Raw genomic sequence first — 14,338 nt, forward strand, 5'->3', positions numbered from 1 at the left:
GCTCCGGTCCCGCCCGCCGCCGGGAGCGCAGCAGCAGCAGCGGCCGGGCCGGGCCGGGCTGGGGGCGGTGGCCGGGACAGGCCCCGCCCGGCGCATCCCGCCCGAGCATCCCCGGGAAAGGCCGGGCAGCCCGGACAGCCAGAGCGGGGAAAGCTCCGGAGCATCCCCGGGAAAGGCCGGGCAGCCCGGGCAGCCAGAGCGGGGAAAGCTCCGGAGCATCCCTGGGAAAGGCCGGGCAGCCCGGGCGGGCAGAGCTCCTCCGGGAATGAGAGATCCTCCGAGGCTCGGGAAATGTCCGAATAACCCGCAGGATTGTGCGGTTGTGGTACCTTAAATGTCCTTCTCGCCCATTCCCCTCTGCGTGCACCAGCGGAGGGGCAGAAGGGCTGCTCCCGAAAGGCCGGAGCACACGGATGGAATGAGGAGGATGAAAAGGGGGAAACCACTTACAAAACCATCCAGAGCGTTCCCAGGGACTGCAGACACCCAAACTGCCCATCTGAAAGGGTTTCAAGTAGTAGGGACAGCTCACTTAAAACAGCGAGCTCCAGTTTCTTGTGTAATCCATCCAAAATTCTTTGTGCAGCATAATACATCCATTTCAGCTCCACTGCTTTCCAGTGGTTGAAATTTCCCTTGCATTTTAATAAGGGAGGACCTCCTTCTGCAAGCTGGTTTCTTTCGTCCCATTTATCTCCTCTGTAAAGTTTTCTTGTGTTTTCTGTGAAAATGAAGTAGTCCTACCTCTTTGTTTTATGCCTGGGGGGTACTATTTTTTGTTTTTGCAGTCCAACCTCTTTGTTTTATGCCTGGGGATTACCATTCAGGCTCTGTCTGCATCTGCAATAAAAGTGTTCAGTACCGTTTGCCCTACAAATAAATTCTTCTGTAGGCTTAACACCACTACACAAATTGCACTAGGATGAACATTGGCCATTTGTGGTTTAAAAAGTTCTTCATTTGTTTTCTTAATTTTTTTTAAAAATTCAGTGCCAAATTTAGCATGGAATTTTTTCACCATCATTTAACCATTGACATTCAAGCCAGTGAATTGTCACATTCTTCTCTCCTTGAAGGCGTTTTCTGAGCACTGCCAGACTGAGGTGTCCAGGCTCTGGACAGGGTTGGGCAGCTCCACCTGCCTCCCTCATCCCAGCAGGGCAGCCCTGCAAGTGCCAGGACCTCATCCCAACCTCTTCCCTTGGGATTTCCATCCCTGTAAGCCTTCTGCCCCTGAAATCCAGGCCTGGTGTCAAAATTGTATTTCCATAAAAACTGTATTTTCTATAAACAACTCAGTCTTCTGCCTTCTCCCAGGACACACTCAGCCTCTTAGCAGAGGGAACCAGTGAATCAATAGCTCCCATTTTCCAGGAAACTGGAAATAATTTCTAAAATTTTCTGCATACTCCAAAATGAGCCCTTCAAACTCTCATGTTCCCCTGCACAACATTCAAAGAAGCCTTTTTTCCTGTTTAGCTTCCACATCAGCCTTTCCTAATGATTTCCAAGTGGGAAGGGTATTAATGTCTCATATTTCCTTATCAAAGCATGCATATCTAAAAATAGATCAGATTTTCCTTTGCTGAGACAAGTGTATACATTTTCAAGACAAGACTATTCTTCTCCAGTAAATTCTGCTATCATTTTCTCTTCCGAAATAATTCAGTGCAATATAAACTCAAGCATCAGAGAAAAAAACCTGCTGATACTGAGATTTAAAGTTCCTTAAAATAATTTGACTTTGATGAATAGTATATGCAGAACAAATTACAACTATTAAAAGTTATTTCTACTGTAAATACAATTTGAAGAGCATTTCACATAAAGATACAGTATGATATGTTGCTAGAGGCAGTTATAAAGCTCATTCAACATTTTACAACACCAACAAATTTAGTTTACATTGCTGATTATATTTAAATTGATCTTAACATGATTTGCAGTGTATTGCCTGTTTATCAAATGTTTACTGTCTAGGACTATTTTATCAAAAGTGAAACCTGTCAGTTCATATCTGGCTAGAACCTAATATTTGTAAATAGAGACAGAAAAACAGTTGTTTCTAGACTTATTTGTAACTCTTTCCTCTACTGCTTTGCTTTTATATTAGCAAGAAATTTCTGCAAAAGTTCATCTTAACAAAGATGTATTTTGTTTTGAAAAGTCAAATTCTCCTCACATTAAATGAATCCATCTTTCACTGAATAAAATTGTAATAAAAACGTACAAGTTTATTATATTCACTACTTAAATGATGCATATTTGTTACATATAAATTGTTTATAGAAATTTAGCATATTGCTGTCCTTTTTGTGAGAAATTGGCTTCAAATGTTCTTGACCTCATGGGCTAGATCAATAATCTAAGAGAAACTTGTTCTTGCCTGCTTGTTTGGACTAAAAGTAAACCAGACTTTCTAGACTTCAAAAGAAACTTTTGGTCAAGTTGATTGTCCCCTGTCCAGGTTCATATTTCCTGTCCAACCCTGCACATGCTGCAGACAATTTGGAAGTCACTGAGCACAGAAGAGGAGCAGCACCAGTTCCAGGATTTCTGCTGTTCCCCGTGCCAAGGGCTGCAGTTAATGAAACTGCACTGAAATTCTCAGTTCAGACCTTTTCAGCCTCATAACTTCATTAAAATAATCTTTCTTGGGTACAGTGTTCTGCATTCACTATCCAAGCCCAAACTAAAGGCTTTTAAATCCAAGAGAAAAGGAAGCTGAAGCTGTAAGGGAGAGCAGATGAGGGGGCAGAAGGGGGAGCGTGGGGCAGTGTAAGGTGTTGAAAGGGGAGTGTGGGGCAGTGTAAATTGTTGAAAGGGGAGCGTGGGGCAGTGTAAGGTGTTCTCCCACTCATTTCAGAAGCACAGGACTTGATACACACACAGCCTGCAGCAAGCTACATGCCACCATTGACTAGATGCCAAGGAAATTCATGAAAGAATCCCTAGTGCCTAAAATAACTGGAAATGACCTGGACTTTTAAGCTTTGTGGGTTTAACTCTTCTCAGGACAAAGCTGTGCTGTTTAGGGGAGACTGTAACTACAGCTTTGACACCAGGCCTGTGCTTCAAAGGCTTCTTCATTAAATGAGACCTCATCAGCTTAGAAAGTTTTGCACTCACAGGGTGAATCAGTGCCAAAACAAATAAATTGTGCTTTCTACTGCTATCTCTGCAATTTCCATGTAAGAGGTTTGTAACCAGAATTCTTTTGGTGCTGTTAGTGGGCTGTCTTGCCCTGCAAGTTAAGCCCAAGGAGAATCACACAGTTGGTGTTTTTTGCAGCTCAGCACTGCAGCAATTGGAGTATTTGCCTCTGTAAGGAGCTGGGTGACTCTGAGTGAGCACTGCCGTGCCTAAAGCTGCCTGCACACCCAGCAGGGCACACAATGAGAGCTGCCCCAGGCCAGTTTCCATGTGCTGCAGCTCACAGCCCAGCCCTGCCTTACAAAGGCCCCCAAAGCTCTTCCCTGACCCCCTCTGGAACCAGGCTGGCAGAGCTGCAGGCACAACTGCACCTAAAGGAAGTTTTTAACTCTGTGATTAAAAGAAATATTCAGGAATTTGGGCAAAAATGCCCTCTGTAAACAAACATGGATTGAATTCACAGCAATACTGCAGGTAGTGACAGAGGCAGAAAAGGCAGAGTAAGACACAACAAGCATGCTTAGAGCAGCATCCAGCCTTCGTGGGAGGAAGTAATCAGACCTCTGGCAGCAATTACAATTTTTTACTGCACTAAGCTTTGTTTTTATTATGACCCTCCTGTTGCTAAGATAGTGCTCTCAAATTACCTTACATACAGACTGTATTAAACAACAGGTCTGCCCAATTTACAGGGCCAGATGGTTCTCCAAAGTTTAATATATCATAGGATTTACACTATTAAAAAAAAACCCCACAGCCTTGACACTGCTCAGCCAAGCCAGTAAATAACTTTTCCCTTCTCCTGATAGGCAGTATGTGGATACAAAGTTCATTTCCTTTCCTGTTTGCAAGTGATGCCTGGCACATGGGAGCAAATCTGGTTTTTGGAGCACTGTTGAACAGTGAAGTCAGCACCCAGGAAACATGCTGGGCCAAAGCCCTTCACACCAAAACTTCATCTGCCAGCAAGGGAAGGGAGGGCAGGTGGAGCAGCAGGATTATAAACACAAATTAAAAATGAAGCTGGCTTGGGAAAAAGGGAAAATAACCATATAAATGGCCAAAGGTAGGAAACAAACTGTTCCAGTCTGGATATTTCACATGCATGGAGATCTGGCACATTCCATCATGCCATGAAACGTTGAACTGGTTCAGAATGAAGCTGAAGCGATTAACAAGAGACATGACAAACACCACCAACTTTGAACCAACACTTCAGCAGATTGCTGTTTAAATCAGAGATGTAGCAATTCAAAATAATCATTGTTCAAACAGCAAAGAGATGCTTGCACAGCTTATGACACCAGCCTAAGATTCCTGTTTTAGAAGTTAAGCTTTCAAGGCAGGGAAGCCTCTGACCTCCAGGAGCTAAAGGCCTTTTAAAATAGACAATGGCTTTGTTGCTTCTTGGGCAGTTTCAGACTGATGAAGCAGAGGTTCCTAAGAGGGCAATCTTGAAGCAAATTAATGTCTGACTACAGCAAATATTTCTTTTGAACACCCAGAATAGTTGCTGGGGATGTGCTTTCAGAAATCTAGGACAGCTGAACATTTTGAAAACCTTGAACATGTTAGTGTATCTTTAAAACAAAGCTCAAAGATTTTTTGAAAATCCAATTAAAACCATTAAAATAGTGTTTTTTCTGAATTAGCCACTTAAGCCTGAGAATGAGAGAGTATTCATGAGGCACCGAACATTATGGAGAAATTAATTAAGCACTCAAAAAATGCTTTAAAACTTGTGTGTCATAGTGAACTGTCCTTTAAAAAGATAACTTCAGGCTTTTCTTTACCCCTGGTTTTACACTGTATTGTGCTGAAGGTTTTTACACTTTATAACACTTTCTCACTGGTTTCCCCAATTAACCACCTCAAAGGCAAACATTCACATTGAACATTTTTGAAGATTAATTCCATTGGTAAAATTTCCGTGCCCAGATTTTGCACATTCCATGATACCCTGTATATACCATTGTACATGGTTTTGCATATTGTTATATATATATAAAATAAGGTATACTGTAGTTCAAAATAACTTTTCTGGAAAACTTTGCCTCAAAGATGAATTTTTGGCTGCAATGTTGAAACAAGTCATCAGTTTCTTTAATATCAAAGCCTTGTGCAGTAGCCACTTTGGCATTTAATAGCATTTGAGATATTTGAGCATCACCTGATTAGCAGATAATAAGCACAAGGAGTTTGTATTTCCACTTGATCCATTTTCTAATGCCACTGAGTTCAGTGTAATATCCTGTGGCCCCTTACAACTCTAGTACAGCAGTATCCAAAACACTGATTTAAATTTCTTTTGCCAGATTTTACTTTTGGGTGTTGATAGTTTGCAGTTGTCTAGAACTTACTGAAAACATTTCCTTGAAAAACTGAAGGCAGCTGAAGTGATCAGAACTGTCTCTTCTTGAGCATGGTTATTGTTTGGTGAGGGGGACACCCAAATACATTCCCAAATAACACTGCAAAGAAAAAATGCTGATAACTGATGTACATTGGAATTGTACCTAAATGCCTGTACACTCTACATGAATTCCAGCTTGGATACTGGGGTATACTCTGAACATGCATTTGATTTTTTAATGCAAATTCTAAACACACATTATTTTTTTTCAGACATGTAAAAAAATGGTCTAAGCAAAATCTTTTTCTAAAGGCAGCAACCTATGAAAAGTAGTATCAGTAAAAGTAGTGTCAGTTCAGACATTTGATTCAGAGAATGAAAATAACTGGATTGTACCTTCAGTGCAAGATGGAAGTTCTCAGAAAAGGCAGCTTCAAAAGAATCAGAAGAAAGCAATTAGCTTCCAAGCCCTAAATGAAACAGTTGAAGCTGTATCTGCTTCCACAAAACAGCTGGAGAGAAAGCCAACATTTCCCAACCCTCATTAGCACCAGCACAGAGTTCTTAATTCAACATCAACAGGAAACCCTGCAGGCTCTCCCCATCTCCATCACTTCTATTCTGCATTTCTGAAAGGAAAAGCTATCAGAACAAAGAGAAGCACTGAGAGCACCTAGACTGGTGTAAGCATCCCACCAGCAACATCTGGAACCCCCACCACAATGTCACACTCTGCAGCCTGGGCAGAGCCAGAAGGAAGGAAAAAGTCAAGCTGGTTTCATGTGGTTGATTTTATTATTACATACTGATAATACATTTCAGCACATCTGATATCAGAGTAAACCCCTGTGGGACAATTAAGTGCCATAATGGAAATTATGGAACAGAAGACTGGTGTAAAAAGTGTGGAGCAGCACAGCATCTGATTAAAAAAAAACCAAAAAACAAAAAACAGAAAACCACCAAAAAAAAAAAACCCAAAAAAACCCCACCAAAAAAACACAACCAAAAAACCCACCAAACAAAAACCCAACCCAAAACCAACAAACCCCACCCCCAACAACAAACCAATGCTGTGAAACTTTGTGATATTAAACTTCACTTGGAAAAAAAAAAACCAACAACTTAGGAGAGGCCTAAAGTTCACAAATTTCTGAAAACACAGGAAAAGCCATGTGCATCTCCCCAGTGAATCCATCATAACTCAATTCCATGAAGACCTTTTGCAAGTTCAGTGCATAAATCTTCTATATATTTCATATTCTTTACTGTAAGAGAACACAGTAAGCTGATCTACTCTACACACATTGTTTCACTCTTTTGGGGCAAATGACAATCACAGTTTCCTCTAGCCTTAAACAGCTATTTCAACCAATATATATATATATACATACATGTGTAAACAAAATGTTACAGAAATGCCTTAAAGCAATTTCACTGAAGTAGCCCAATTCAGCCCAATTGTGCTCTTCACCTCCAAATCCAAAGTGCCAAATACAAGCAGGAAAGGTTTCCACTGTTGCAGTCTAACAATGATCCCATTTACTTGGTGAATTTGTAAAAATCATTTCAAGCCACAATTCCAATTAATTCTAGAGGGCTGAGAACAGGAGTAATACATTTACAGTAACTGCACAGCTTGCATGGCCAAAAAAAGTCTCAAAACTCATTTTTAAACTGTTATTAACAAGTAATGGAATGTACATGTGCTGACCATTAAATGGAGAACTCAAAAACAGACACCTACTGCACCAATCCAAATTTGTTAATGCAGAAACATATTTGAAAATATACAAAATCTGAAGTTGTTACATGAAATCAAAACCTGGTTTTAAAAAGTGCACAGTAAAAACTGAAGGTAATTACTATATAAATTATCCACAGAGTGTGTATTTCCTGGTTTAGAGCCAACATTAAGTTCTATCGGTCACAAGTTCTAAATATTTTCAAGCCATTTACAGCACCAATTCAGTTTTTACTAGACCCAAAACCAGCCTCAGCTTCCTGGAACAAACAGGAACTGGATAATGAATGGTCACTCTCTGCATCCTGTGCAGCAGCAGCTTCCCAAGACTCAGCTGTAAACTATCGATTTTTGTTCTTTTTAGAATTTCCCTGCAACAAGAAACAAGCAAAGAGAACATTATCATTCAGGCAAGGGAGTCTAGACAGGTAACATACAAAATGTGATGTCTAATATTTTATGCCTACAGCAAGCAAGTTACAGTCAGACTGAAAATAAACACTCCATAGACTTCTAAGTTTGACAGATTGCAACCATTTGCTCTGAAAATTCCTCAGTTTCTATAAGCACAACAGAGGCAAGTACCAAATATCTCAAACAAGCACAACAGTGCCTTACTAGAACTGAAACCTGTGACAAAGCATTTGAGGGACATCCCAAGACATTCAATTGTATTAATACCCTTAATTCTGTAAGGGCAGTGAAGGCAAGTGAAATCATAAACCTCCTTCATGTGCTACTCCAAATAACTTCTTACAGAATAATTGTATCACATTAAAAACCAATCCCCCACCACATGGAGTTTTTCCAAATGAATTTTATTTTAATTCCGGTTGTACAGATTATTCCTAGTTCAGAACAGAGTTTGTTCCAGAGCTAGCCAACTCACATCTGACCTTCAGTAATTCCACAAAGGAAATGTGGAGCTTAAAATAAAGTTTTGTGCAATAGTTACGTGCTGGCAATTCTCAGTCTTCCTATTTCCTGAAGATAACATTTGTTTTGAATCTAACCAACAACTCTCTCCAAGTGATAAGGGCTTTAACTGCATCATTTGGATTCCAACTGGATTCCAAGTGGATTCCCTTCTACATTTGTTAACATCTGAAAACCTGTGTGGCTTCTGTTGTGAGGTCCTTACAGACAGAGCACCAATTCAAGTCTTACAAGTATGGCAAGTGAGAAATTCCAGAAAACATTTTATAAAAACATTTGAGTGCCATGATCAGTATGCATCAAAGAGCTTCCTTCTGGAAACACAATGGCTTTTACACCACAAAGTCATTTTAAAGAATACAATGCCAAGTTAAAACACTCAGAAATCTGAAGAAAAGCAGGGGGAGGAGTTTACTTTAAAAAATAAAAATCACCATCATGGTATTTTTAATCAGAACATGGAATTTATTCATTATTTTTACTTTTTTAATCCTTGGGTGACACCTGCTTCCATACATCCCAGAAATTAGGAGAATAATGATAATTTATTTGTTTCACAGACAAGTGAAGGGCAAAGGCCTTCACAACATCTGTTCCTCCCTAGAAGCATCAGAATAGGATATACCATGGTTTAATCACTGGCTGCTCAAAAAAGCAGACTTCTGTATTTTTCATCATTAGATAAGTAAAAAAGTCTGTTTCTGATTTTTTTACAAGTGGGTAGACTCCTTGCCTGGTAAAGAATTTAAGTGTGCATTTCAAGCTCACAGAAGAATACAAGTGGCAACTTTTTCATTCCTACACAAGGGACAGATGAGCCAGAATGTGGAAATAAAACAGAGAGAGAGACCAGCTGCCAAGGACAGAGCATGCTGCAACCCAAAGGAGTGCAGAAGGGACACTTCTACCCAGAACTTCATCATAACATCCAGCCCCAGCAGCTGAGTTTACAATAGCTGCATTTTCACCACATTTAAACAAAAAAATGGTGTGATCTGCCATCAGAGGGTACACTTTGAGAACCTGATGTGAAGCAGCAACATGAAGAGCTTGTTCTTTCCCACATGCATATTTAGCAAGAATTGTTTTCTTCACTGAAACTTGAAGGAGCAAGTTTGGAGTTTTCTTTCCAGCTGGTTCAGAATAAGAATTACAGCTTGTGAGCTGGTTTGTCCAAGGGCAGTGCTGCAGGAACACCAAATGCAACCCTCCCACCCCAGCTGCACTGCCAGCTCACCTTGCTGGTCAGCTTGAGGGTGTCAATCTCTTCCCTTTGCTTAGTCAAGGTTTCATTCATGCTGCACAGGTGGTCACTCATCATGCTCAGCTGGTCCTCATAGCTCCTCTTTGTCGTCATCAATTCATCCTAAGGGAAAATGAAACAACCAGAGGCCCTGGCTCAGTGATAGTGATACCTGGCAAAGCAGCACACTTCCACATCCACTTAGTCAGCTCCACTTTTGATGCTGAGTGTGTGCAATTCAGCTAAAAAAACCTCTGTTTTATGAAAGGAAGTCAGTAGCTACTTTTCTTTCACCTTAAGTCCCATGCATGGTTTGTTCCCTTTATTTTTGTGTTGTTTCCTTTAGATTTTCCACCCACTTTTTATGGTTTACAAAAAACAGGAACAGCTAAGTTTTCCACCACTGCTTCCAGCCAGGAAACAAGTAATGTTTATGGGGTTAAAATATGGCCTGAACACACATCCAAAGCTGAAGGAAGCACCACTCCACATGGAGCTAGAGAGAGTTATGATCTCTCTGGGATTCCAGAAACATGGGGGGATAGTGTGCATGGCTAGAACACAGCAATGAAGGGATAAACACACTTTAGGGAGGACAGAAGGGAAGAAATCACGCTCTGTGTGAAGAAGTGGCTTGAAGACTAATAAATCTCATCAGCAGGAGGACAACAGGTGATATGACAGGCATCTGCTGCAAGGAGATAAAAATCTCCCACTGACAGACCCTGATCCTCATTAGGGATTTTAATTATCTGACACGTCCTGGAAGGACAGCAAGGTGGAACACAAGCAACTGAGGAGTTGTCTTGAGTGAGGCATAGAAATTCCTGAAAGCAGTGATGAGTGGGACCAAGAGATGCTCCCTCCTGGACCTGTCACTCACAAATAAGGGAAAGCTGCTCAGGGATGTGAAAGCCAGTGGCAGCCTTGGCTGAGTTAGTGGCATTCAGGATCCTGAGGGAAGCAAGATGAATAGCAGAATTACAGCAACCCTAGACTCAAGAGGAGTAGATTCTGACTTCTTTCTGCTTGGCAAGGTTCCAGGTCAAACTGCCCTGGAAGTTACAGGGGCCCAGGAAAGCTGAATGATCAAGGGCAGAACAAGGAACAATGTAATGCCTAAGACATGGAGTGACTGTGGCAGCAGACCAGCATGGCTGTATAGGAAACACCCAGCTCCACAGCTTGATCTGAACTCTCTGCTCCTCAAAGGAGGGGACAAATCACCTTCAGAGGACCCTTCCACCCTCACTATTATTCAGTACTATGCAGACTACTAAACATATAAATGGTGTGTGCCTGCTATCTCTTCCTAGGAAGATTAAAATGCAACTGGAAATTAACATCTCATGCTAAGTTCAACATCTATTGTGGAGTTTCTTAAAGGAACAAATCAAGAAAATGTTTAAAAACAATTGTTCATGGGCACAACAGCTCAAAGCTTCTAACATTATATTCACAGCCTGTATGCAGCTATTTTGGTACTCACCATCACAGACAGATGAGCAATAATGATATGAACTAAGTGTAAAGAAAACATGAAGGAATTTATGAATTGTGTACTTATTTATACTTTATTGTACTACTGCCTTCTTTCTCAGCTGTGTGGAGGAGAAGGACAAAGGGACAGGACACTCACAGGATGGCATAAAAGTTGATTTTTGTTAACAACAGCTTCTTAAAGATTACCTCTCAACTATCTTTGCTTAATATTAAGGTATCCATATTAAAAAATCCAAATCAACTTGGCATTTTTTTAAACTTTCAGACCCAGGTGCAAGAAAGGATTAAGAATTCCTTGTTTTATCCCAAATCAGTCAAACCACCACCCCTTTTGGCATTACAAGTCTCTCATTTTCATGAAAATCCTTGACATCAAATGGGCTAAAACACACAGGTTTGGCCAATATAACCTTCTCTTGGAAGCATGTTCCACTTCAACTTTATACCTGGGATTTAAAGTGTATTATTCAAGGCTCTTCTCCACATACCACTGGAGTTTTTATATTCCACAACACAGGACCTAGGAATGGCATGGCCAGGCTAGATGGCTGTAATTTTTCTGCTCTAACTTCCCCTTACACATGGTTACAAAATGCATCTATTACATTACAGAACAATTTACTTGCCTGTAATCTGGTGATGTTTTGACTGGCGAGCTTCAACTCTTCTGTGAGTGATTCCTTGGACTTCTCTGCCAGAGAAAGTCTTTTGGCAAGTGCTCGACACTACCAAGAACAGGACAGGGAGGGTACAAGGGACAAAAGTCACTTCCTCAGTTCTGTCTGGTGGCATCCTTAAGTGCTTGCTTTGGACTTTTCCATCTGTGATACTTGGATTTCAAGAAACTCAGAGCTTGTGCACATTTTTAAATGCAGAGGTAATGGAATAGTTAACATGAAATGTTTCATTTTACAGAGCTACCATATTGCCAGTCCTCTAAATATTGTATTTTTCATGTAACTGCTACAAAACTTCTCATAAGTAAAAAGCAATGCAAACAACTCACTTCACACAAGGCTCAAATATCACAGAAAAGATGGTTCCTCCATACTATGTCATCTTCAATTAAAAAAAATAGTATTTAAGAGGATTTGCTCTGTTAACCTGGAGCTTTAGTGTATTCCACATCATTTATTACACAAATGAAAACAGCCACTACTTTCAAGAAAAGTTCCCTCATGACTTGAAATGAAAAGGAAACCATAGATACAATGAATCATCTTGTTCATTCTTGTAGTATAACTTCTGCCCAAGAGCCAATTTTCTCAGGAGAGCTGTTTCCATCACTTCATAATACACTCAAATATTTCTGAATGACATCAGCATCACTATAAAATTAAGTCAAAACTTCCTTGGTAACTAAAGCCAGCTGCTTCAGCTTATGTGAACAAATCTATACATGACACACATTATACTTCTTAATACAGCCAAGACAAGGCTACCAAAGGATTTATTAAACATAAAAAGTTCTTTTATAGTATCTGTTTTTATGTGTGCCAGACCGCAAGCAAAAATATTCCAGGAACAGATTTTTATAAAACATTATGCTCCATATACTGAAACTCACTATCACAGCACTTGCCTGTGGGAAGCTCAAAAAGAGATTTACTGTCCTTGCCTGCATGCTCACCTCAGCATGGAAGTGCACTGATTTGCTGTCAGCAAGCTGCAGGTGAGAGGTCAGCTCTGCTATCCTGGCCATGTAGTGAGTTTTTATCAGGTCTTCACGAGACTCAACATCTGGAGCCTGGCAAGGAAAAGTTCAACCAAACAACATTGATGTTTAGTAGACTGAATACCCAAATCACAACATTGCCTCTATATAGGCTTTTTTAATTCTTTCCTTCTGAGCCCTAGCTGCTCTATCAAAAAGATAGAGATGATACTTGATCAAAAATTATCAAATTCCACAAAGACAACAGATGAATTACAGCACGCCACACTGCAATTCATCACTCTGATGGGGACTTAATGTCAGATTTCCTTACAGGACAAGGAGCTGACTGAAAAGGCAAGAATTTAACTTGCTTTAATATATCAAGTGTCTGATGAAGATGAAAATCCAGAAGCAAACAGCTTTCATCTACATGAAAATTTACTGTTTCTTCTCAACAAGGAAGAATTCCTTCACATAACTTTATTTCAGAAGCATACAAAAATCATAACCATTACTAATGTTGCATGTTCCAGAAGTTTTAGACATTTGAAATAAAAAAAGAAAATAAAAAATTGAAAAAAATCAACAAATCAGTTAGTTTACAGACTAACCCACTGGAGTCAGCTTTCACTTGATCTGTCATTACCTTCAAGTTCAGCACTGTGCAGAAGGCTCTAAGGACTTGTATCAGTTACTACCTAGCCCCCTAACCCTTTTTAATCACACTCTCAGAAGGAGGAGTGCACTAAGGTACACATCAGTTCCCTGTGATATCAGAAAAGGGAAGGCAGTGAACCTTATTCTCAACAGTTCCTGCTGGAGCAAATGTTACATTATAGCAGGGCTAAATGCAGAGTTAACATTTATCCTGAGGGCTGGTTCAAGGTTTGTTTCAGTGTGACCTGTGCTTCGTAGCCCAGGCACTGCAGCCAGGGATTTTTATGCAGCTTGAGCCCTTCCCCCAGGGTTAAGAGTGGAGGCTTGGGATACAGTTTGAGCTCCTGAGGCACAGACAATCACCAGCTGGGGTCTCTGTAAACATCAACAACAGGATGGGACTGCCAGCAATGTGCCTTGAGCTGTTTTATTTTCCAGCATGCTTATGACAATGGGAAGATGCCAGCAGCTCACATCTCAGGCAGCAGACTAAGAACTTAATGTTACAACTTACTCTATAAGTTATTTGACCAATCACACAAAGCAAAAGCACATTGACAGTAGCTCTATCCAACCACTATAAGCACACATTCCTTTGGTTAAAACAATGCCTGCTTATTTTGAATACAATACCTGCTTGTAAGCCTTAAAACACAATGCACAGAGCTCCATTATTAAGCTCAGAACTCCCTAATATCTCACTATATATACTTTTCTGCAGCTTAGGGAGTTATTGTAGCCAAGTGTTAATACAGAGACCATTGTTCTATTTGTCCTTACTTTTCTACTTTTTACATAATTTTTCTGCTGACCTATGTCATGGCTACTGCTTAGCTCTAACCACAGTTCTGCTGTCTCTGAGGCCTTGCCTTTTGCAGCTTTCCCAAACCCCTCTGATTTTATAGATTCCCACAATGACCAGTGCCTTCCTCAAATGACAGAGAGCAGACCCTGACTCCAGTTCACACTGCTCCAAAAGGCTCACAAGGGCCAAATAACAGTTCGCTAATAGAAGAAGAAAATTAAAGAACAGGTGGATTTCAGAAATTTGACCATTTAGTATATAAAGACTATGTAGTCAACTTGTGCCAT

The 14,338-nt window shown here is 40.4% G+C and overlaps 1 protein-coding gene across 1 annotated transcript in view; it reads right to left on the reverse strand.

The window, feature by feature from the left end:
- Positions 1-6,498: 6,498 nt before the first annotated feature.
- The window catches only part of PPP1R21 (protein phosphatase 1 regulatory subunit 21), a 31,606-nt gene continuing 23,766 nt past the window's right edge, over positions 6,499-14,338 (reverse strand). Inside the window, exons 19-22 of the mRNA XM_054290398.1 lie at positions 12,563-12,679; positions 11,559-11,657; positions 9,424-9,552; positions 6,499-7,621 (exon numbers count right to left, since the gene is read on the reverse strand). Of these exons, the coding sequence (XP_054146373.1) occupies positions 7,592-7,621; positions 9,424-9,552; positions 11,559-11,657; positions 12,563-12,679 (375 nt within the window). The 3' untranslated portion in view covers positions 6,499-7,591. The remainder of the gene's footprint in view (positions 7,622-9,423; positions 9,553-11,558; positions 11,658-12,562; positions 12,680-14,338) is intronic.

This window comes from Melozone crissalis, unplaced genomic scaffold, assembly GCF_028551555.1.
Source record: "Melozone crissalis strain CALT ecotype California unplaced genomic scaffold, PUWL_Pcris_2 ptg000081l_1, whole genome shotgun sequence".
Taxonomy (NCBI): domain Eukaryota; kingdom Metazoa; phylum Chordata; class Aves; order Passeriformes; family Passerellidae; genus Melozone; species Melozone crissalis.